Source organism: Lissotriton helveticus, chromosome 4_1, assembly GCF_964261635.1.
Source record: "Lissotriton helveticus chromosome 4_1, aLisHel1.1, whole genome shotgun sequence".
Classification (NCBI taxonomy): domain Eukaryota; kingdom Metazoa; phylum Chordata; class Amphibia; order Caudata; family Salamandridae; genus Lissotriton; species Lissotriton helveticus.
This window is the reverse complement of record NC_136063.1, coordinates 1,038,595,049-1,038,621,046: the sequence shown is the minus strand read 5'-3', so window position 1 is coordinate 1,038,621,046 and position 25,998 is coordinate 1,038,595,049. Positions and strand designations below refer to the sequence as shown.

The 25,998-nt window shown below is 44.0% G+C and overlaps 1 protein-coding gene across 1 annotated transcript in view; it reads right to left on the bottom strand.

The window, feature by feature from the left end:
- Positions 1 to 25,998, bottom strand: part of SRD5A1 (steroid 5 alpha-reductase 1) — a 232,672-nt gene that overhangs the window by 119,049 nt on the left and 87,625 nt on the right. Inside the window, exons 2-3 of the mRNA XM_078687632.1 lie at positions 24,990 to 25,156; positions 1,065 to 1,166 (exon numbers count right to left, since the gene is read on the bottom strand). Coding sequence (XP_078543758.1) covers positions 1,065 to 1,166; positions 24,990 to 25,156 — 269 coding nt within the window. The remainder of the gene's footprint in view (positions 1 to 1,064; positions 1,167 to 24,989; positions 25,157 to 25,998) is intronic.

The window sequence follows — 25,998 nt, the reverse complement described above, 5'->3', positions numbered from 1 at the left end:
GCGCACTCCAGGATTACTGGAAGGCGGTTCTGGATGATATCGATTCCACCTTTGAAACTGAAATTCCACGCTTCCCCGCGTACACAATCTTGGGACTACCCAACGCGCTTACGTTTCCTCTGAGGCCCCCTCGCGGTAAACAGATGGGCATTGCCATGCAAGCAGCGTCACAACATATTCTGTCGCTCTGGGGATCGACCACCACACCCACTCACACTGGTTGGCTGCATAATCTATGGTTCACGCTGGGCATGGAGCGTGTTCAAGCCACGCTTACACACACAGCAGATTCATTGCAGAAAGTTTGGCAGCCGCTTCTATCCCTCCTGTCCAAAGAATTTCACGAAGTCACATGCCCAAAATATCTTCGCATTCTACGGCTTACAGGACCACCACATGGTCCCCCTAAACTCGGCTGCCCTGCAGCATATAGCTCTGAACATGTCATAACAGACGCTCCAGGCAAACGGCATACTGGTCGGGGTGAGGGGAGGGAAGGGATGTTGGGAAGAGGGAGGGGGGGTTGGTTATTTTTCTTGTTCTGGTCAGTTGACCTTATTGCATGGCACCTTCATCACAGCATAGGCTCTGCATATCTGTGTTGGCATATTGTTCTTGCTTACTTGATGTCCTTTAGAGAAGACACAATTGTCTGTCTCGCTCGCTATATGTGCCTGCTGCATACCTGCTATTCTGTATTGCCTATTTTTGCTATCAAAACCAATAAAACAAATTTGAAATTAAAAATGATCCATATCCACTCAGCAAGTGATCTAAATAACAGGCCGATTTCTATCACAAAGTGGGAAAATTTGCTGAAAACCTGTAATTTATCAGAGGACCAGCAACCAATGTGGAATTACTACCTGCAGTTGTCTTATTTCGCCCGTTTTATTCAGAAGTGAAGACTAAGAAACTGCAGATTGCATTGCAGTCTACACTTACACCGAAGCCGAGTGGAGAATGGTGTAGCTGTATAACAGAAAAGTGTGAAATAAATACATCTACACAGTCACAAAGGCACCCTTTATGCCACAATTCATTCGAACTACATGCCCACTTACCTCTAGGTATTTTGTAGCCAGTTTCACCGGGTTTTCTAAGATTTCTCAGTATGTGGTCAGAGTGGATATTAATCACCAGGCCTATAAACCACAATGACAGCCCTAGAGAAAATGAATAAAAACAAATTCATGTAAAACAATCCCATACACACATACTTAATTTCTCTTGTTAAGCAAACCTACTTGCAGCACTTAGCTTAAAATGTTACTGCTCTGGAAAATATAATTCAGAGCAGCTAAGCTTTGTATGTTGGCCTCCAATATTAGAACAGTGGTGGACGACAGCTCAACATGCAAGGGTGCAAATAGTTAAGTCAAGGACGGTGTCAAGTCAATAGCAACAATATTCAACCCCTTATTTTCGGAAATGGAGGTTATGATTGGGGGTAGATTCATTATGCCTCACATCAGAGCATTTCTCGACATCGACCATCAAGAAAGCATTTTCTCAATCTCACTTTTGAATCCACACTTATTTACTTCAATCAATCAAAAAAACTGTTAGACATTAGGTCTCAAGTTGGCAGAGATTCGCATCCTGTCCAAGCAGGGACCAAAATCCTAGTCTGGGTAAACTAGATACACACTTTAAATTCACCTGTGCTCCCCCTCTGGCAGCTCGGCACAGAGCAGGCAGGCTTAACTTAAGAGGCAACGTGTAAAGTATATGTGCAACATACGCACACAGTAACACAATGAAAACCCCACAAAAACTCCAAACAGGTTTAGAATAATAGAGAATATCCAGCCGAATAAAACAAGACCAAAATGACAAAAGTCTAATTAGTAGAAGATGAGATATGAATTTTTAAAGAATAAATGCAAAATAGTGCTTAGAAGTCACTAGTGGTCAAAAGGTTACCGGAGGTAGCGAAGGACCAGCACTAATCCAAAGTTTAGGCCGATCAATACTGGGGACAGGTCAGCTATGAGACTCATGCAAAACCCTCTGAAAAAAGTACCTTGGATGGAGCAAGTGTCAACGTCGAGAGCACGATGTGTAGGTTGCGATTCATGCAGTGGGTTCCCGCGTCGTCAACAAGCTCTGAAGAGATGAAGGTACTACGCTGTTGTCAAGCCGCTCAGAGGGTCATTGGTAGGAGGCAGAGGGTGTGAAACGGCTGTCGTCAAACATCCTATGTGTAAGTGTCGAAGGGCGATGCGTCAGTTCAGACAGGCGCAATGGTGACTATGCATATGTTTATGTAGAACACAGCTGCAGAACCCACTTTTGAAGCTCAGGACTGGAGGGGGCACATCAGGCAAGGGTAGGAATCACAGATGGCAGAGTCTAGCAGCACCAGGAGAGTTGCAAGAAGTCTTTTGTGTTCTTAAGACTTTAAAAAACAAAAGGCAAGACAGTATGCCCTTGCAGTCACTCTGGGTTCAAGTTAGAAGGGTCCAGTCCTTGTCCGCAGAGATCAGCATGCAGCAGGGTAGCTCAGCACAGCTGAGAAGCAACTCCTCAGAACAGTCAGCCAAAGTAAAGAGGCAATCCTTATAGCACAACATCCTTTACTCCAGCAGAGTTGTTCCCAGTTCCTGTAGTGTACTGATTAGGTAGGGTAGGAGCCCTAGTACTTATACCCAAAAGTGCCTTTGATGTAGGGGGTGAATTTTAAGCAGCAGCTCTCAGAAGTGCAGAAGTATCCTTTTCAACCCGTCTGTCTGCCAGCCTATCTGTGGCCGTTGGTGGGTAAATCAGTGCTTTGTGTGTGGACAGGACACTACCTATTGAAGTTTAAGTGTCAGCCCTTCCCATTCCTCCCTGCTCAGTAAGTCCCATCAGAATATATATATATAAATACAGTTGAGTGCTCAAAATGCAGATGAGCTTCACCTTCCTGAGTTTGAAGCTGTCTAGAGGGAATGCACACGTGTAGCTGTCACCCAACCCAGATGTGTATTGGAGACAGGCTGCAGGCACACAGAGCAAATTTAAGAGCCGAGAAATGTCCACTTTCCGAAAGATGGTATTTCTAAAATAGTAATGTCAAATCCAACTTTACCACTAAAGAGGATTTATCATTACCATTCCAAATAATGATTTATCTTCTCCTTTCTAATCAGGAATTACAGCTTAAAAGTGTTTTTAGGAATTCCCAATGCTAACCTATGCAGCCCTGCTAAGTACCATGCATCAGGCATTAGTTGAACGCATTTCAATATGGTGGTCTGCATCACCGCACGGAAATGGAAAATCACGCATTATAGCGCTTCCTCAGGTGTCTAGTGGAGCTCTGCTATAACGAACGTTGACTAAGCTATTTTGACCCAGACTGAGTGTGATATGCGCTGCTCCCAGAAGGCTAAGGGGGGCTGGCTGAAAGTCTGCAGAGTGCTCGCAGGTCTGCAAGGTTCACTACAATGTATCTAAGTTGAAATAAGAGACACACACCCGGGCAACACATACCTTGAAGTGATGTCAGTCAAGTGTGCCCAATGCTTTGACTAGTAAGAAGGGGGGTGGTACGGGTCCGTCCTGCTGCCAGTATTTCATTAAGTAAGTTTGGGCCCTGATGCACTGCTGTTAGGCAAGTCAAATGAGCAGCTCCAGTTAGACTTCACCACTCGTACCGCCGGGCGAACCATGGGAATCTTGAGGTGGTCAGATCGATTACCGCCAGTGCCGGCTGCAGGCGCCGACTCTCTTGCAGTCCGCTATGGGCTGGGCTGTTGCAGGGAGAGTCAGGCTGAGAGCTGTACTCACTGCTGCCCGTGTCGGTGGTATAGAATGGAATCCAATCTGGATGGGATTCCTGCCACACGACTCGGCCCAGAGCACAGGTTGTAAGTAGGAGTCACCGAGTCAGGCCAGTTGTTATGAACAGAGTGGGTACAGCTCTAAGCTCAGCTGCTCTCCTTAAGTATGATGGGCCACAGCTGCCCGGTGGTGTCACAAAAGTGATCATGCGGCGAGAGAGAGGGCCTGATCCCAGCCTATCGGGCTTGACATCAGCAGCCATGCTCAGCTGTAACCTGTGCCACCAAGGAGTCATCTGCATCATAAATAAGTTTATTAGAGTTAGAACTGTGACAATTATTGCTTGTGTTACATGATGCCAGTGCCCAGCTGACTCTCATGTTATAGCAGGCGGACCTCGGGTTGGTCGGCAGCTCAGCTATTGATTTTTAGGTCTCGCCTTTTCCATTCCGAAGGAATGGGAAATGGCGAGAATTCAAGTGCTCAAAATCCTCGTGAAACCACCGCTTTTTTCGTGCGGTTTTCTTCGAGTTCACGTGGCCACAGGCACGCGCTTTTGGCCCATAAACTTTAATGGCCATCTGTTCCCCAATGTCCCTCCCACCCTTCCTTTGATCTTGCCGCGAGTTCTTACAGGCTAATGGCCCTCCCCCAGCACAGAGCGCGCATCGCGGCCGCACAGCACACCAAAGGGCTTCTCCCAGCGTGTGCTGTGCGGCTTCTCCTCCCCTAATTATTCATGGATGGCCGGTGGCCGGCCGGCCGTACTTTCAGTTTCCCGGCCGCTCTTGTTCCTAATGTCTCCCCCTTCATCGACTTCAGTCTAATTGGAAACATATGTGTCTTCATCCTCTTGGCATTCTAGTTTTCCCTTCTTCATTCCACGGCTCCCACTTTGTCCCTCCTTTTCCCCCTTCCTGCCTTCGTTCTGTACTTGTGCATCATTGTTTTCCTCATCATTCATCTTCCACTTTTTCCATTGCCTTTCATTAATTTCCTCGTCATGTCTCCATATATTCTCACCTCGTTACTTATCTGGCATCGCATTTTTCCGAAGTCGCCACACATCTTCCATTTCCTTCCTCCTTTCTTTCCCTTGTTCCTGGCGCACTTCTCTAATTTTTCACTTCTTTCCTTTCTCACGTCTTTCCAACTTCCTTCGTCCACCCCTCCACTTCTGCCTGCACGTCCTTCTTTATTCTGCCAAATGCTGTGTAATGCCCCAGCGTCTGCAGTCTCCTCCGGGTGCCTAACTATCATACAGGACTGATTTTCATCCGTGCATTAATAGAACACCTTTGTAGAAAGTAAATTCCTACTTAGATCGACGGGACAATTGTGCATGCATTAGATGTGCATACAGCGCTAGGAGACACGGAAAGGGCCGCGCCGCCGCTAGTTTGCGAGTAAAACAGCGCGGAAATAACAAAGCTGTGTTTTATTGCTGTGGAGTCGAAGTAACAATGCTTGAGTGGCACTCAGCCCTCACACTGTGCTCGCATCTTTTTCTTCTTTTCATGTGCTTGTTTTCTTTTCCACCTCCTTTCCCTTGTAATCTATTGCTCATTTTCTGGTTCTCCAGCACCGCAATGCTATACAAATGGCAATAGCACTATAAAAATAGGATCACCCCACTGCAAACAAAACTAGCATTGGCATAGCCAATATGTATTGCCTTTGTGACCTTATAAGTGTTTCGTTTTCCAGCACAATACCCTTGGTGCAACAGCATCAAGTGTTGCATGGCTAAACACATATAAGGTCCCAAAGGCGAGACCTATTGGCTATGCCAATGCTTGTTATACTATAGCTCTGTGTCGTTTTGAAATATAGTTCAGCCGGTGGGCGCTGCCGCCGGGCTGTGATCTAGGCTATTGTGTGCCTTAGTCAGCCTCTCCTGAGGCTTGCCCCCCTAACAGTAACAGTAGGATTAGGTTACAAAGGCACTAGATCAGTACCTTTCCATTTCTGGGGCTTTGCAGCAGTTTAAAGAGTTTTTCGTTGCTCATGTAAGTATAATTTATGATATTTATGTTTCCCTCATCTTCCTTCATTGCTTGATTTTGCTCATGAGAAAGTGTCACTCAGTCATTGAAATGTCACTCATCTTTACACTAAAATTATGAAAATGTCACACATATCAATCTGAAACCTTGGCAGTTATGCCTATGAAAGAAGTAGGCCTCACAGTAGTGAAAACCAAATATTTCTGTTTGTCCCTCCCAGGACATGCAAAACTTAAAAGTACATGTCCTACCTTTTATTTACACAGCTCCCTGTCCTTTGGCCTACCTAGGACCTATATTAGGGGTGACTTGTGTGTTATTAAAGTGGAGTTTAAGGCTTGGCAAGTGGTTTTAAATGCCAAGTCGAAGTGGCAGTAAACTGCACACAAAGGCCTTGCAATGGCAGGCTTTAGACCGGTTCGAAAGGCTACTTGTGTGGGTGGCACAACCAGTGCTGCAGGCCCACTAGAAGCATTTAGATTACAGGCCCTGGGTATATGGTATACCACTTTACAAGGGACTTACAAGAAAATCAAATATGCCAAACAGGTGTTAACCGATTATACCATGTTTACAGGAAAGAGAATATGCGCTTTAGCCCTGATTGGAAGTGGTAAAGTGCTAGGAGTCCTTAAGCCAACAAAATGACGGTCAGAAAAGAGAAGGAAGGCAAAAAGTTTGGGGTAACCCTTTAGTTAATTATATAGAAATAATCGTTAAGTATTAAGTTCAAAATTACATGCCTGATCGTTTAAAAAGCAAAGAATTGTAAAAACATGCAAAATTTTTTAAACAGGAACCAACTACAAAACAAACCTCTTGATCCATTAGCATCTGTAGAAAACTTCACGCAGGTCTAAGTTTAAGTTTATAAAGTTTAAGTAGAAGAATCCGAAATGCTTTTGTGTAATTCATAATAGTTACAAAAAATGATAAAGTGGAGCAAAGTCTGATTAGAATAACCATCACAAGAACACATACTAAGGCTATCGCAGACCAAAGGAATACAGAGTAAGTTACCTGAAGAGTCAAATCTAAATCTGAATAATAAGGTCCTTTCCCAGTGTCCAGGTGTATACATAAGTAGGGTTCAATGTCTAGTATGGTCTGCAGGAGATCCCTTCCCCCCGCTCACACTCTTACTTTCTAGTCCCGTTGGTGATCACCTGATCTCGAAGCTATACAAGTCATGCATGGCCCTGGTCCCCAATAAAGACACCAAGGTACGGGAGGCACGGGAGCAGGATCTTGGGCATCCTATCCGGGACTCACATTGGTCCTTCTGCTGGGCACAAACGAAAGAGGTCTCTTTAAATAGCAGACACAAGCTGATACATTTTAAGTATGTGTGGGGGTCTACATGACCCCAGCTAGAATTCATGCCATTGATCCAAATTGGCCACATGCTGTCTTAAGTGTGGCAGCCCGCAGGCTGACTTTGTCCACCTGACGTGGAATTGCGTTAAAATTGGGATCTTCTGGAGATCCTTTTTCAGGGTCATAGCGCAAATGACATCTCAAGTTGGACCCCATGCCTGAAGTTGCCTTGTTGGGTTATGTAGGAGGGCTTCCACAGAAGCTGTGTAAATTTACTGCCATTGCACTGTGTGGTATATAAAAGATGTTCTTGAGTCATGGATATATTTATAGTTACTTTATTCAAGGTAGTTATAGATCCAGTTCTTATGATGGTAATTAAGAGACCCCACCAGGAGTGACCTCCATGTCCCTCAGCCTGCCTCCAACTGTCAGTAGGCTTAAGCAATCACTACAACATTCTATGATGTCACTTGGTAAACATACAGTGACATCAAGGGATCATCAAGGAAATACAAACCTGGGGAAGAGAGATAAAGTCTATGTACAACATATCTCCTTTCTTTAGGGAATAGAACAAAATGATATATACTTATAACGTTGTTAAATTTACTAAGGAACTATGGCGCCAAATAATAGTATATGAAAATGTAAAAAGCTATAAGACAGGAAGAGGAGTGAAAGAACAAGGAATATACAAACGCACACCACCATCCTCTTCATAATAGTGGTCAAAAGCAAAAACATACAAGAAATAAATGAAACACACAAGGGAAAGAATACCAGACGTCACGGGTATCTTTAGTATAGTGAAAAAGAATCTGCCCAAACGTAAGTGAACCAGCACGAATAGTAAAGGCAGGAGACTAATCACTAAATTACAAAAAAAAAGTATAAATTTCAAGAAGTAATTGAAAATATGAATGAAGGGATACACTCACCCAACAATCACTTAACCCGGAAACAATCAGTGGAATACATTTAGTCACACTTAATAACAGTAAAGTGGTATAAATTCACTTAATAATTACTCAACACTAAATGCTAATAACGTAACACGTAAACGACCTGCAGGAATTACACGTGTAGAATTAATATGAAAAGGATGATTTATCCTATATAAATATCATATTGGGGATGCTCTCATCCTTAAAGTATAACTAGGGATACATTTACCCTTCATAAATATCGTGTCAAGGGATACACTCACTCTTATCGAATTTCAAAAATTTAAAGAGATATGCTCATCCTTAAACAAGTTGCAGGGATACACTCACCCTGGAATGCAACTTTAATTTAACGGGATTTATAAGAATTACTTAACCCGTGAATTTCAATAAAATCAAGGGATACGCTCACCCAGAATTTCACTTGAATGTAACGGGAATTACAAGGAAACCCAAACCCGTAAAAATAGAATATATCATAACTATAAGTGTTATCACTATAAATTCAGGTGTATAATATACAGTAAAAGGCTCGTACAGATATCTGTGTAACATGTTAACAATTCATGTGCACTTACTTAAAATGTATGAATATGAACACTATAATAATGTAAGTAAAACGTAATGCAATATCGAATTATGCCAAAAGATGACTTAATGCCTAAAATAACATGTAAACTCTGCTAAAAGTTACATACCATGACCCCACATAGAACTAATCATCTCTTAATAGCTCACCACAGAGATAGCATAAAAGAAACATCAGAATTAATTAAAATAAAACAACGTAATCACTGTAGTCTTGTCCAAAATAGATTTCTTTTACCACTGTCACCTTGCATCTTGAATTTAGTTATGGACCAATTTAGTTCAGTTTGTAGGTGTTCTCGGAAGATTCCATGGACAGTCAGGTGTAAGCGCTTTCATTCTGCGCCACACACACGAGGAAATGCTCAAATTATCCTTTCACATTGTGCCAGTGTTCTCCGTTTCGTTATGTTCCCGCAACTCTATTACCATAGAAACAGGATGAATACAAAATGGACGCTCACGTTGCGTTGTGACGTCTCCCTTTGCGCTGACAGACAGGTTTCTTCGAAACTCTGGAATGAGGCTGGACACACACGATGACGCTTTGGAGGTTGCCTCTCCGCCGAGTCACACGGATATTCTATAACGTCATCATTTATGAAACTGGCATGAAGGAGAGCAGATGGATGTAGAGGCATATCAACGGTCGTTAATAAACGGTGTTGAAGCAAGAAGGTATGCCTGGCGCGCTCCTCGCGCATTTCACATAAGGGATGACTGTTAATATTTTCTTGCGCATCTCAACTAGCGCTGTGCTGTCTTTAATATATGACTACCATTTTAAAAGCAGAAACATTTTGTACTATCCATTTTCTTTCAAACTCAGCAGTTCAAGATCTTCACATTTCAGTGTTTTTGTAATCTAGCAATGATGTCTTCACACGCTTGGCTGTTCATTCGATCTATTTAGGTTTCAAGTGTAGTATGTTTTAAATAGCTTGGTTGTCATTTTATTTAGGTGAATTTAAATTCCATAGTTCATGTAGTTCATAGTAGAATAACTTAAGTTCAATTTCCGGATAGTATCTCATATCTTTCATGTTTACCCTGCTGTGTGAAAATATCGTGCGCCGCTTCAAATACATGTTTTCAATTTAAAGAGGAAAAACATGCGCGGTCGAGCTCCTTTAAACTCAGCAGTTCATGTCTTTCGTATTCAAGTGATACTTGTACGTTAGTAACAACCTAATATCTTTACACGCTTGGTTGTCATATTAACGTAATGTTCACTTGCAGTAATTATTTTAAACTGAACTTCGAGTTGTGAAATGTCACTCGGTTTCATCAATGCTCTGTTATTTAAATAGTAGATTAAACAGCAGTTTATAATTATGTCTTTCCTCTCAGTACTTTAACAATGACACCTTAGGGAACAGGCTGTCCGGATACTAACGGACACTGGTGGGGCCGGGTAAGGCGTCGTTTGTGATAAGAGTATGTTAATTGTTAATGAGAGGTTTAATATAGAAATTAAACAGAGGCTTACTTGAAGGTTGATTTTCTTTTGTAGTTCCGGTTCTGTTCTTTAAGAATAATTAATTTCTGTATCCTTTAGGTTCCTTTTTCTTTATGAGTGAGTGTTTTAGGTTCTTCATTTAATTTCTTATATATCCTCAAGGAAGTTGTAGATATAATTTAATTTTCTTTTGCACGCTGTTGTTTCTTTAATCCTCTTTTGCACGCTGTAAATTCTTTGAAAATCCCGTCCAGAAGTCGCCAAAATGTGGTATATAAAAGATGTCCAGTAGTCATGGATATGTTTATAGTTACTTTATTCAAGGTAGTTATAGATCCAGTTCTTATGATGGTAATTAAGAGACCCTACCAGGAGTGACCTCCATGTCCCTCAGCCTGCCTCCAACTGTCAGTAGGCTTAAGCAATCACTACAACATTCTATGATGTCACTTGGTAAACATACAGTGACATCAAGGGATCATCAAGGAAATACAAACCTGGGGAAAAGAGATAAAGTCTATGTACAACACACTGCTACTTGCTAAGAGGGAAATCGCTCTCAAATGGGTTAGCCGGGCCACTCTCACAGTGAAAGACTAGCTCTTCAGTCTCACATATTGCAATGTTAACAGTCAGTCAGTCAGTCAAAATACTTCATTTCGGCTTCACAGCCATAAAAGCAAGATAAATTATACATATATCCAATGTAACTTATAATTTGAGGAAATTACAGGGACAAATAAAATTGTGACATCAAAAGACCAGAATTAATAATATACAACAGTAGAATACAGTAATAACAGCCGTGGCTCGTGATAAGTAACTGGCCAATCTTACAAGTTTCATGAACACTTGCCGAAGGAAACTAGAGCACAATCTATTATACAAATATATAAAAAGAATAGAAACATCACTATTGCTTCAATCCATGATCTATAAAAGTACATATTAAAAACAAAATAAGTTAAGAGAATGGACTAAAAACTAGCATATTAAAAAGAATACAAGAACACGATTGACATCTCTCATTCACTACATTGTTAAATGGCAACAAAGAGAATATAGAGCCAATGGATACAGGAGCATCAACTGGTCCCCCGCTCTGTTCCCTTTAGGATTCCTCTACGAGTACACCACATTGCAAGTAAGAATTTTGAGGTTGTGACTACAAAGAGTGGTGAAGTTTCATATTTAAGTAGTCTAAAAACCTCATGGTAATTTCTTAGGCCTAGATTTCTACACAGCTGATAAACCCACCTCGATCTGGACCTATGATAGGCAGGGCAGAAAATTATTACATGTAATTCTGTTTCCTCTGCTACAGCACAACCTGGGCAAAGAGATTGAACAGACCCCTTCCATTTGTTTGTAAATGCACCCAATGGGAGGGTTTCAAAACTAAATTGGATGAATATTTGTTTTGCGAGAAATGGTTGGATATCATCCAAGGAGTTTTTCAGTTTGTATTGCTGCTTGACATCAAGAAACCTTGAAGTCAAGGAGCTAGAGGTCGTACTCCTAACTAAGTGGGCTAGTTTCAATTCCCTCATCGCTGCGACTAGGGGTTTTTTCGGGGTGGTGGGACAAAAGTCCTCTGGATTCAACCATAAATTACCATAGCCTAGAGAAAAGCACAAACTCCTAACATAGGATAACCAAGGTAAGCTTTTAGCCCCCAGTTTACACATTACATCCCTCAATTCCTCCCTGTAGTAAAATAGCTCTGGCGTACTCCATATGCAGCACCAGAAGAGGAGAGGGCGAGAGGTAATAACATCAGAAATAGGGCCGATGCCAAGGTCCATCCAAAGCGGAGTTAAGGGCGTGCTCTTTGGCAACACAAGCAGCTGTCTGAGGAAGGTGTTCTCCGTTGCCTGTAGTGATTGGGATGAACAATGACCCCAAAGTTCAGCACCATAAAGAGATGCTCCCCTTGCTTGAATTTTATAGATTTCAGCCAGTGGCCCTATCACTTTTTGGGAGCACTTTTTAAATACTTTAAGGATGCCTCCCAAAGACTGAGTTAGCCTCAAATTTGCCTTCGTTATCTGGGATCTCCAGTCCATTGAATCGTTCAGTGAAATACCTAGATAATCAAAGGTAGAGACTCGCTCTAACGGTCTTCCATCCATTTAGGGGTGTGGGCAGTTCGTTGTATTAGCGTGGAAGACCATATATTTGGTTTTCTTGATGTTAATCTCCAAATTCCTTTGCCTACAAAAATGTACTAAACTCATCCAAGACACGCTGCATCCCCATCAGTGATTTAGAGAGGAGCAGCGTGTCGTCAGCAAACATTAACGCTGGTATTTTCCTGTTTGCCAACCTTGGAGAGTCAATGTCCTTTGCGGTCAAAAGGGTGTCTATTAGACCGTTCAGGAAAAGAGAAAAAAGGGTTGGAGCCAACACGCATCCCTGCCTAACCTCTTGGTCCACCGGGAATGGCTAGGTCAGTTCACCCTTTTTTCCTAATCTGACCCTGGCATAAGTGCCCTCGTGTCGTTGTTTTAAAATTTGGCAAAGGTATGCCGGGACCCCCATGTCAAGTAAAAACCCCATAACTGCTCTCGATGGACCAAGTCAAATGCAGACTTAAGGTCCACAAAGGTGAGATAGAGACTACCCCTTCCCAAGGTAACAGTCTTCCAATATATGAATTGAAGTCTGAAGATTTGGTCTATGGTCGATGTTCTAGACCTAAATCCTGCTTGTAGGGGGGTAAGAATACCTGAGTCATCTATCCATGCCTGCAGACGCCCAAGGAGAAAGCGGGCGAAAATCTTTTGGGTGACATCAATGAGGCTGATAGGTAGTTTGCCGGGTCCAAAGGAGAACCTTTTTTAAAAATTGGAATAATCTCGGCACAGAGCCAGGTTGGTGGGAGCTCCATGCCTTGAAGTATTGAATTAAATAAGAGCTGAAGGTAAGGAGCCCATACTCCCCATTCAGATCTGAACAGGTCACCAGGGATCCTGTCCAGACCAGATGCTTATTAGGGAGTAACTTGCCCAGTGCCAAGTTTACTTCTAACAGTGTGCAAGGAGGTGGTGCCGTGTTCAGGGAAATATGTAAAACGTCCGTTAGGCCCTCAGGTTCAATTAAATTCTCGGGCCTAGAATATAAGATTTTAAAATGTGATCTCCAGGTTTCTTCGGCCAAATTAGGAACAATGGCCAAGTTAACTTCTGTATGGCCTGTCTTCACAAGGTTCCAAAAGGAGCGCATATCTCTACTTTCTAGGGCTTTTCAAATCGCTTCCAATTTTCAATTTCCCAGGCTGCCTTCGCCTCAGCCAGAGTGGATTTGAAGCGAGACCTAGCTATTCTAGTGCCAGGGAGATCCTTGTTCTTAACTCTGAGAAGAAGTGCTAATTTGGCTTTTCTACAGGCCTTATTAAACCATGGATGTTTCGGTTTGAGATCAGATCTACTGTTTTTATCGTGTGTGTAGAAAAAGGCCGCCAATTTAAGAAACATCTCATGATGGTTGTTTTTATCAGAATCAAAGATTCTTAATCTAGATGGTTTCCAGTAGCATTAAAAACACACTTGAGAAAGGGGAAAATCTCAGAGTACAGGGAAGCCATTTTCTTATGAGAAACAGCCCGAGTAATCCAACAAACTCTTCTGCCTCCTGTGCTTGTAATTAAAGTTGGGGAGGTTGGATGGAGTACTCCTGGGCATTCCCAAGCTGGGGAATACACAAGTCCAAGACTAGTGGGTTATGAATGCTTTCGCATCTTGGATGCACAGCAAAGTCCTGGATTTTAGGCCAAAACTCAACATCAACCAGTATGTAGTCGATTGTAGAAGCCTGTCCTATTTTGTTGAAGGTTGGATTTCCCGGGTTATCTGCCAGGAGTCGTCCATTACAGGCCCTTAGGGAGTGGACTAGTGTCAGTGAGGTCAATTGGAGGACGAGGGGGGACGAGGGGGGGACCACCCCCTAGACGGATATGTATTACATAATGGAATTGACCACACTGCATCTTCTTCACTAGTAATACTGGGACTTATACCATTTAAGGGTTCAAAATGGCAGTTAAAGTCCCCGCCAATGACTCGGAAATCAGAAGCAGAAAAAGAAGAAAGGAAATGAGACAGGGAGTCCAAGGTCTGAGAGGTTTGCCCCAACTTCACAGGGTGCGAGTACACATTTATAATGGCCAGCTTAAATTTTTCCTTAAACGAGAGGAGGATGCAGAGTATATACGGGGGAGCCAGTGTCAAAAGCTTGTATGGTACACCCTAAATGGGTGGCAATCCAAATGCAGAGTCCCCCCGATGGTCTACCCCTTTGTCCCTGATGTGCTGGTATGGTGTATGTTACAAAGCCTACCCTATGGACTGAAGTAGTGGCCCATGTTTCCTGAAAAAGTCATAGCCCATATTTATCTACAAAAGTTCCCCAATCTGGATGATCTAACTTAGAGGCTAAGCCTGCTATATTTCAAGAGAGGAGCTTTAGGTTGGATAGGTCTAATTGTTTTGCAGGCAAGGGGATAGGGGAGACTGCCTCCTTCTCTGTTGACTGGCTATGTGACCCCTCATGGCCATGGAAAATTCCTGGGACATCCCCCAATGTGCTGGACAAATCTTCCAGTCGGTTTGAATCTTCTGCAGCCATGGTTAAGACCTCAGAGTAACAGACCCCTTGCGTGGAAATTTCACTTTCTTTCTGTGGTACTAAGTGAGTGTTTGAACCTTCAGCGAATTCTACTGGGGGGTTTAGTCAATCAACAAGGTCCAGACCGCTGAATCTATTGCATACTGGGATGTTAAAAAACAAAGGTGTGTCAAGTCCCCGTGAGTTGTGCATTTGAGAGTCAGGCTTAGCTCGGTGTTCCCATTTTTTATAGACACCACCCATTCTTTCAAGGAGAGGGGTGGGGGGATAAAAGTAAGCAAGGGGAAGAGTCCTTATACCATTGGTGTCCCTTGCATGATCCCATTGTAGAATATGGTGGACTGCCCTAGGGTCCCTAAAGTTAATCAATACACAAACCCCCCCCCCCCCCCCCACCCTCCCCCCGAGTGTCTTTTTTCTTCGGTCCTATCCATCTAACCCGTCTAGCAGATAGAATTTCACTCTGGATTAGAGGGGGCAATGGTCTAAATTTATTTAGCCAGAAAATAACTTTATTTTTTTAGCTCCGGGTATTGCTCAACTTTATTTGGAGCTAACTCAGGGATTCCAGTAAGGATAACAGTATTGGGAGTTGATGCAGGAGGGAGATCTAGACAAGGCAGGGTATCTTTGATAGGTAGTATATTTAAGTCTAGGTTATTTCCAAGTCCTCCTCTGTCAGTACTCGATTTCATAACCTCGGCTGGAAAATCTGATGGGGATACCACAGGCAACTGCCCTTGACCATCAGCCTCCTCCCTTGGTTCCCTTACTGCCCGTGAACGAGCTCCCCCTAGTATCATTGCAGGGTTAAGGCACAATGGGGGGCTCAACTGGGAGATTAGATTCTGTGTTGGCATTTCCAGAAAATATGGACTTCTGGCTACTCTGTTGACAGGGGGCCAGTTCTGGAGGTTTCTGGTTACCCAAGGTTTTAAAAAGGGTATCAATTTTGGTTCCCCAGATGTCAAGTGTGAGAAGTTGGCCTGGTATATGATGTTCACTATTCTAGTGAGCACCTTGCACCAGTCCAAACAACCCTTATGGTGATGGTGGTAAAGTCAACCTTATAGACCAGCTATCCTAGTGGTAGCATGGACAAAGCAGTCTTAGGCTAAACTCAAGAGGGCATGTGAAGCCAGCTGTTTTACCATATGAAACCCCTTTAATACCAAGTGAAAGGACACCACACAGGTTGTATATCAAAATATATATGTATTTCTAAAACAATCCTCTGAACTCTTTATGAGGTCAGAGGCACAAGCACATAACAAGATACTCAATTATAATACAATAAGTTGCACAAAATACAGTAATGACCTAGGGGCACTCCGAACCATATACTAAAATAGTGGTATAAGAACCATGTCACGAACAAAGGATAGGCCTAGGGCCTGGAGAATCGCTGGGGCTACACTGTACTACCAAAGGATAGGGAGCAGGAGGCCCACGGGATGCGCGTGCAGTGTCTTTACACGCACACAAGTTACCATAGAGTTAGAATGGGAATGAAAGAATTGGAAACTAGTTCTTTTAGGTCACTTCCGGATGGACAAGGAGAAAGCTACTTGAAAGTTAGTCACTAGGATAGTAAATACCCACAGGAGCACCGGAGTACTCGCGTTACCTCACCAACAGGAAGCGGGTGCATAGGTGTCAAAGTGTGTCGGGTTTCGTCGCTGAATCCTATGGAGCCTTGAAGAAAGATGATGCAGGCGACCAGGAGGGAAGTGTTCGGGTGGATCCAAGGGCGGATCAAGGATGAAGAGTACCTGAAAGCAGAGGGGACAGAGTCTGGGCCACTAGTCAGTGACCAGGAAGGAACCAGGCGATGTCGCGAAGCTTGTCTCTGCAGCCACGTGGACCAGGAGGTGTCGACGACGACCAGGAGCTGGATACGGACTGTCCCACGAAGGCTCTCGCTGTCGGCTTCCGGATTGGAGTCAACAAGCCTTGGCAAAGGAAACCCACGCAGGAATCGAAGATGGCTTACGGATCAGACCAGCAAGGTCTGATGGACTTCTCCTTTTCGGGGAAGCAAGGGCCAGTCTGTAGCAACCAGAAAAGCCGTGTAAATCAAAAGGTTTGTCGTCACAGAGGCCACTAGCTAACGGGCAAGTGACCGGACAGACGCGTCGAGCAGGAAAATGCAGAAGGGCCCCACGCAAAACTCGTGGAGTGTGGAGGGCTGATCTTCGGTGCAGTTGGTGCTCGGGGCTGGGGCTTCTCAATCCCCAATGCACAACTTCGAGGGTGCCTCAGAAGTTGCACGGAAAGCAATTCGCTGGCTTTCCAAGATGGCCGGTCCCACGTCTCTCGTTGCCTCCACCGGTCTCAGCCCTGCTGTGACTGTGGATCAGGCTGTTGGAAGTCTGGGTCTTGTCAGGCTCTGTGCTCGGGCTCCGGCGAGAGCATCGACAAAGCAAACCGTTGATCGCTTGATGGTGCCTGCATGCACAGGGTGGTCACTCCTTGACCACAAGGGAGATTCTTCAGTCTTCTATCTTCAAGTAGAACGTCGAAGGTCCAGAGTTTCGTCTCAAGTTTCAGTCAGGATAAATCAAAAGTCTTGGGACTCAGCTCCTACCTATATACCAAATTTAGGGGCTGGATTACCTGCTAGGTCCCTCCTATGGGTGGGACCAGGATAGGGGGTGGTTACGCCCCTTTCACTTTGTCCAGTTTCGCGCCAGAGCTGGGGCTGGAGTGCCCTAGCACTGGTTTGAACTGGACTATGCATGGGACACCTTGTGTGCCCCAGGCAGTGTCATTTCATTCAGCCCTCCCTGTCCCAATACACTATGGCCTGTCTGGGGTGGTGCTAGCACCTCCCAAGACAGGAGACCCATTGTCCAAGCCTCCCTCGCTGGAAGGGCTCCCAGCAGCAGGAGGTCAGACTTGTGTCTGTGGCAGCAGCATCCATTTTGTGATGCTGAGGCTCTGGTTAACTTTAACCGGGTTTAGCAGGAACAACATGTCTTCTCCCTCTAGAAGGGTGGAATGCTACCCCCATCGCCAGAACTGGCGAGGGGGTAGTACTCCAAAGCCTATGACACCTTACACGACATGTTTTGAAAAAGCCAAACCAAAGTTAGCATTCAACAGCGAGGATTATAATGCATTTAAGAGTATATGGTATGGCTATATCATAGAACAGCTATAAGGACATGGTTCTGCTCATGCTAGAGCACCATCTCACATAAAACCAAGCACTCTGCCTTCAGAATTGTTAAGGCCTGCCATAGGAGTGACTTATAGGTGCATACGGGTCTATATATGATGTTAGATAGAGGAATACTATACCTAAGCAAGGGGTGATTACACAACCTTGCCCCAGCTGAGTGATCAGCCAGTTGTGTCAGTTTGGATGGCCAGCCAGGGGTGGCAAAAGATATGCTGCAGCCCCTGGTAGGCCTTGGGTGCACCTATGCCCTGGGTACCTAGAGTACACTGTACAGGGACTCACAAGAGTGACCCAATATCCAATTAGGTATGTACCTAAGGTACATGGAGTCCATTTTATAGAGAGAGCAGATAGTTGGCCTGGGATCCTGCTAAGCAGGGCCCCAGGCTAAGTCGAAAACCAGCTAAACACAAGGCAAAAAATCTGGGTTAACCATAGTCAGCTGTCTAAGGACTCCCCTCTCACTGTGAATGTATGTTTACAGGTTCTCTCTGATTTCTTTTAAAAACATGGGGGGCCCATATCGGTGGCTCCAATTCTGGGTGGCAGCTTCCATTATTGGTTTCAGTCTGGGTCATTATTGTTGCTCTCAGGGAGGAACTCCCATGCTTCCCCCCCTTTTTTTGTTTTCTTTGTGGGCCTTTCTTAATAGCCCCCCTCACAGAGGTTTTGACAGGGGATACAGGATGAGCCCTTTCCGGGAGTTCCAACAAATCTGGGGTAGCAGACAAATCAAATGACTGAGCTGAACTAAGGGCTCCTAGTTCTATATCCAATCAGGGGCATTGAATGGAAGGTGTCAAAGAAAGCCTGCGCTCCGTGCGTTCAATCTCGCTAGAGACTGCACCCAACACCTGCCGTAGCATTTTGTCAATAGCAGTCGGTTTCGGGTTGGGTGTACGCATCACGGCTTACCGACGCGTATTAGGCCTAGAAATTGGGGGTGGGCTCTATCCCATACTTGAACAAGACTAGTTGCTCGACAAAAGTGCACAAAGATTTATACACTATCTCCCAAATATAATCACAAACCACCAGGAGGTACCAGAGTATGCTTCCTCTACAAATTTTTAGTACATATAATACAGTAGATTCGTTCAATGGCCCACCAACTCACTTGGGAAGGCTTGCTAGAGAGATTGCCCAGTCTAGTCTCTGACAGGCCCGGATGGGCCCGCCCTTGGCCCAGGCAACACCCGCGCGCGTCCCGCGCCGCGGGGGCCAGCGAATGTTTTTATGATGCCTCCTGGTGCTGCTACGCTGACGCGGTGGTAGGCATGGCAGGAGGGACTATGGGAATTGTAGTCCCCTCAGCAAAGAAAAGGCAGAGACAAACATTGCAGTCCCCCCGGGACTGATGGCAGGAAACAGGTAAGACCTGCTGTGGCAAGGGTTTCTTCAGGCGCCCCCTCTAGAAACTCTATGCCACGACACAACCCCAGACTGACTAAGGAAGTCGCCGGATTGCCGCGAGTGAAAGAGTACAACGGTTGGCCGAGAATGAGAACAGCTGGTTGTCAATAAGCGCAGAGTACACGCAAGGGGGTTGCAGCCAAGGCGGAAATCTGCTACACGCCAGGCTGTGAACAAACCAGCAAGAATAACGCTTTATCTCTGAAAGGAGGAAATAAACAGAGGATAATTCAAAGATTAAATTCTACACTCTAAGGTCCCAAGAGATCCAGCCGAATACAAATATAGTACCAGCGGACTGGCGATTGCTGGAACAAAGAAAAATCCAAAAGACAGAGCCCTGAAGAGAACTCGACAATTGAACACATCGAGTTTGAAACGCGTCGGCACATAAAGAGATTAGACATCAGTTGCTTAATAGACCACGGAATTAATTTTTGGTTTATTTTGTTTGAGAAAATATTGGTTTCATTCACTTATTGTTTTCTTGATCTTTGAGTCGAAAGCTTGACTCTTGTCTTTCTGAGAATACAATAGTTTGTGTATATATTAAAAAAAAATGCTCGTGTATATATAAATGGTGTATTTGTGTTGTAGAAATGTATTGTATGTTTGTATATATGTAACAAACGGTAAATGAAACAAAACGTGAAGTGTCCTTTTCATACATGAGATGTTGATAATTTGAAAACAATAAATCAAAAAGGGTATGAGTGAAATATACCCAATTAACCTAGGAGTATCACTTGGTTTTTTCCTCAAAATAGAGGACTCAAATTTATATGTGGTTGGTGAATTGCTTTTTTATAATTATACTCTATGGTCCAACCGACTACATGTCCCAGGACCTGACTCCCTCTTTTTTTCTAACGACACAACCCACAGCGTCTCCCCCAAAGGATATTTGGGAACCACTTAAAAATTATCTGCTGGAGACCAGCTCCTGCTCCACCTCACAGCAGCACAATGGGATTGTCCCTAAGAGAGTGGGATAATTCCTTTGGCTCACCTAACGTTTCTCTCTTACAGTGTATATTACATCACGGAAGATGGAGATGTGAGGGTGGGAGCGAGTTCACTGACCCAGGTTGGTCAGACGTGACCGGCTCAATGTATATTAAATGCCACCCTGTAGTAGAAGTGATCAATGCTTGCTTGTGCAAAATTATTGTATTCCCTTTTAGTTGGACCAAAAACAAGGACTGTTTGCCTTTTTAAATATACTGGATTGCAGTGAATAACCATGTGTAATATTTATAATAAATAAATGATGATGAGTCCTTATATTGCTTTATCCAGGTTTATTCTTAGTAATCAAGAGTTAATATACAGGATATAAGTAAGAATATAATTAATTAAAGTCTAGGATGGATCCCCACCGGGAGCAGCAGGCAGCTGCTCAGCCTCAGATATATTCAACTGTCATTTCAAATATACACATCCAGCACTCTATGTGACATCATAGATCCATGCTGAGGTAATTATAATCAACACTAAAAAAGGACAGAAGGAAAGGAAAAGCAGAATGCAACACCATGTAATCTTGTAAGAAAGATGAAAATGAAAATAAAGAATAACAAAAAAAAAGTATGGTCTGCAGGACAACATACTGTCTGACCGGGTGTTTATTTAATTCTGTGCCTTCCTTTTTTTTTTTAAAAAGTGCATTTTAACCAGAGTCCTGTTTGCAAATTGAATGAAGTTTCTCGAAAAGAGAAGATAAACCCAGGCCATGAAAGATGTGTTTGACGTAGGACAGCGACGCAATGTCCAATTCCTTCTCACAATTGAAACAATCACTAATGACTGGACGATTGGTCGCTTTGTCCAGACAGAGAACCAAAGCAGGAGAAGAGTAAGTTCAATACTGTTAATAATGGGCAGCGTCAATTCCCCATGACAAATACGACACGGTCTACATGAGGGAAACAGCTCTCTTTCCACTGCAAATGAGTGGCATTAACATAGCCCCAGATTTTAGCTGCATATGTGACTTTTGGAGCACACTGAGTTTTGTGTATGTCAATAACAGGGGCAATATGTTTGCCACTTGTAGTAGACGTCAAGTTAAACAGTTTACCCATTGATTTAGGTGAAGTTTTGGTATCTTACTGCAAGATTAGTACACTAGGATGTGGAGGGATCACAAACTACCCCAAACTAGGGGAATTGAGACGCTTTCTAACCTTGCTGTTCTTGATCAAAAACATATGCATGTTCAAACTTTTGTGGCCAAAGGCCATCATTTGTAATTTTTTACTTGGTATCTAGGTCTAAATCTGACATTAAATCGGAAATCATTTCCACCAGGGTTTTTAAGTCCTTGGGGGCAAACTAGCAAAACAGCATTGCCTGAGTATAATAAAATGGGAATTGGATTTAAATTAATCCGGATTACATTCGGACCACTATTTGCCAAATTCAGTTTGCTAATAGGGAGGATGAATAAAAGGGGGGCAAGGGTACAATCTGGACGAACATCACAACAGCTTGCACCTCAAAGGGGAACGGTGATTCCTTCCAACAACACATTTGCACAGGGCATTATTTAGCAATAGCAAACTGGAGGGTATAGTTATTAGGACAGCCCACAGGCAACTCGTGTGTGCCCAGTTTTGTCATGCACGACCAATGTTGAGGAGGACCTCACTGTCTCCCAATGCCACGTGGTGACATCCACCACCTCCCCAGTCATGATATGGAAGGCGGCCTGTAGGAGAGGTTATGCCACAAGTTCGGGATGCCAGAGTGGGCCTCTGCCTAAACTGGTGCTCCCCCACCTTCACAGCAACGGCAACGAGGACTCGCTGCCCGCGCAAGGCCACCCCGGCACGTGAGTACCGCTTTGCGCCTCCACTGCCGGTCACTGTTGCAGCAGTTACGCAGAACACAAGCAAGCACCGGGCACCTCCTCCGTCAGTCTTCCAGATGCTGAGGCCACACTGGCCCGGCCGACGATCTCCAAGCTGCCCAACAGGGCGTGCAGCAGTGTGGTGGCACCTCACTACAACAACAGGCCACAATTCAGTCCATGCGGGTCCGAAGAGTCTTGCAGGCAGCAGTCAAAGTCCTGGTGCATGGGATGCGTTGATACACAATTGAAATGGTGCAACCGTCTCTGCCCATCTTAGAGTCACTAGAACTGGAGCTCCTAAAGCTCGGATGGTGGCGGACTTTACCAGATTGTGAGTCTCCTGGCGGAGCAGACCTAAAGCCCTGGCCACCCTCAACTACATGAAGACGTAAGCTTGACTTGTGTATCTACAGTACAACAAGAGTACTTCAAGGAGGCCACTGACCTGCCTCTATCAAACTTCTGCTTGTGAGGGGTGTGACGGCTCAGCTAAAAAGAATTAATTAATCTGTAGTCATTATCTCATACCTATCAGCCGGTTTCTAAGAAGCTTTGTTGATTAGGGACGACTCAATATAATTGCACCCTGCCCTGGAGACCGGTTATATCCGCAAGAACCTCCCCTTCCGCGCCTTGGTTCTCAGCAAATGTTAGAGCCAAGAAAAGTGAATGTATTAAAAGGCTGGAGCGCAAATGGAGATTACAGTACTCTCTGGAGGATAAAATCGGTTATCGAGCAGCACTTAGAGAATATTGCAAACTACTCTGCTGAGCTAAAAGAGATTCATTTACTGAACGTATTGCAAGTACCAAGAACTCTTCAAGAGATGTTTTTAAGGTTGTGAAGTCCTTCACTAACCCGACAGCACTTGCCCACTCTCACTCCATCACAGGAATTTTGTAATAAATTATCGAATTTCTTTGAGGAGAAAATACCCCAGATCTATACAACTTTCCCAGCAGTACATCCTCACACTGGAGAGGGCATTTTTAGTAGCCCCAGTGACACTCAGCCAGTGTTCTCGGAATTTGCTACTATCTCATTAGAAGCCTCTCTGGGGGAACTCCAGAAATGCAAATCCGGGTCACCTGGCGATCCATGGCTGGCGAAACAATATCGCACCTTGGCTGAGCTGCTCAATCTTCTGAATGCCATCTGGAATTCTTCGCTGAGACAGGAGGTCTTTCCAGCGGCCTGGAAACATGCATTTCTTTTCCCTATTTTAAAGAAAGTTAATGCTGACCCTACAGTCACTAGTAATTATAGGCCCATTTCTCTGTTGCCTGCCCCGCTAAAATTCTTGAAAAGCTAGCGCACCAGCAGTTGGCCGCTTTTTTTTGAGTTAAACAGTATTCTCCACAATTTCCAGTCTGGATTTCACCCTGGTTTTAGCACAGAAACAGCACTGACTGAGATGGCAGATGCCATCCGATGGGCGGTAGATGGGGGCTCGGCGGTCATGTTGATACTACTCGACCTGTCAGCAGCGTTTGACACTGTGTCCCATTCCATCTTACTGGATCACGTAAAGCAAATCGGCATACTGGGGACAGCGCTTGACTGGATCGCGTCTTACCTACATGGCCGAGTACAACATGTCTCGACCCCCCCTTACACCTCCACCGCAAAACCACTCAAGCGGGGGGTACAACAGGGGTTGGCCTTGAGCCCGCTACTTTTCAACATCTACTTGACTCTGCTCGCGGAGCTCATAGTCGACACTGGGATCAAGGTGACGACATATGCCGATGACACACAACTGATGTTTACTTTCAGTGGAGTGTCCGCACCTTCCTTTGACTCTTTGAAATGATGCCTAAAAAACATATCTGCCTGGATGAGCACTAACGTTCTTAAACTTAATGATGACAAGACGGAAGTCTTGTTTTTTTAATCAAGAGGTAATACCCTCCTCAGCATTATGGTGGCCAGCTGACTTAGGATCCCCTAACTCCTAAGTACTCAGTTAAGAATCTCTGAGTTAGGTGGGACAAAGATCTGTCCCTTTGCACCCAGGTTCAACAAGTATCTGCGGCCTGCTTTGGCAAGATAAAAATCATAAGGAAATTCATTGATTACTTGCCTGAGTCAGCACGTAAAATCGTTGTGCACACCCTAATCACTTCCCACCTTGATGATGCGAACGGTCTCTATATGGGTCTGCCAATTGGTCTGATCCATAGGCTTCAGATAGTGCAGAATTCAGCGGCCAGACTGGTCTGCAAGGTTCCCCTTCGCAAACGTATTTCTCCTTACCTGAGACAACTGCATTGGCTTCCGGTGGCCAAGCACATTGAATTTACGGTTCTTACGTTAGCTTTCCGGGCATTTCTATGAAGGGGGCCCAACTATTTGAGGAAGAGACTTCGTCCTTACCAGCAGAACAGATCTCTTAGGTATAACCACAAACAATACCTTACTACCCCCAGTTTCGCGAAAGCCAGAATTGGGGAAAGGACTTTTGTGGTGGGGACCTCAAAATGCTGGAATAACATTCCTCTTCAACTTCGCACATTGCAGTCTGAACAAGAATTTAGAAAGGCCCTGAAATTTTGGCTCTTTAGTCTCAATGACTAAGGTATATTGACCACTACCTCTATCAATATCCGTGTTAGCGCCGGGACACCCCATTTGGGGTAGCTGTGCGCTTTATAAGCTTCCTTATTATTATTTGCAAAATATTTTGAAACATTTCCATGCATGAGGACCCATCAGACTCCTTAATGGGCACAAGCAATATAACTGGATAAGGCAATACACAACTCAGTTACCTCATATTTAAGGGAACTTCACAATTTCTGAATGCTGTATCTTTGTTGTACTCACCGATGATGAAAAATGGTTCAGTTGTCCAGTCTGAGGAGTAGTCTGCATAATTGCACAAGTACCGTCCCTGCAAATATCCATTATAGATGCAGAATATCAATGCTAATGCAAAGGATATGAAGGGTGTTGGCTTTCCTCCACGAATCAAGAAAGGAAAAATTAGTGTCCTAAAATAAAACAGAGAAATACTGTTTGTGACACATATTTTGCTAAGTACACCTACCAATTTCTACACTGAAATGTTCAATGCTATATTAAACTACTGTAGACATTATATTCTGTTTTACAAAACAAAATGTCCTAGAAATTAGAGGCATTCAGGGCTCTGTAACATTACACAACCAAGAAGGAGCAACAAAAGCGAACGGGATACTGCAAGAAACTAGACACTATGATCCACCAGAGGTGCACTTAGTCGGGGTATCCACAGAAGCAGAATTTTGACAATAAGAATCCTAGTGAATACTGACTCCACTCTACATCTTAGTTTACTATCACTTTGCATCCCTTACCCATAATTCAATCAATCCGGACAGAAGACAACTACCACATCGAATCTTGGTGATGCACTAACATCATGGTGGTAACAAATCACACTGTGGAATGAGCGATTTATCACGGCTATATAGAAATGAAAGATAACTGTTTAACACTGGCCAATCATGACTGGATATTTGCGAGTAAAATCCGTTCCATAGAGTCTACAATAACCAACAAAATGCGCATCTTTCAAGATCACGTTGTCACATGGCCCATGGGGACATTGTCGACTTTCCTATGTTAGCATGAGCACACTGAAGACTGCTTTGCGCATGTTACTTAATGCATTTATTTTGCAAGTGCCATTCGGAAACTTTCAAATTAGAAAATACAGTTGGTTTCACGCTTTGGAGGTTCCTGGGATTTAGTCTGAACATTGTGAACAAGGTCGAACACCAATGCCCCTTGTTATTCTGTTCTGGTGAGGCCCTAACACTTAGGCAAAACATTCAGATGCAGTTGTTGTTTG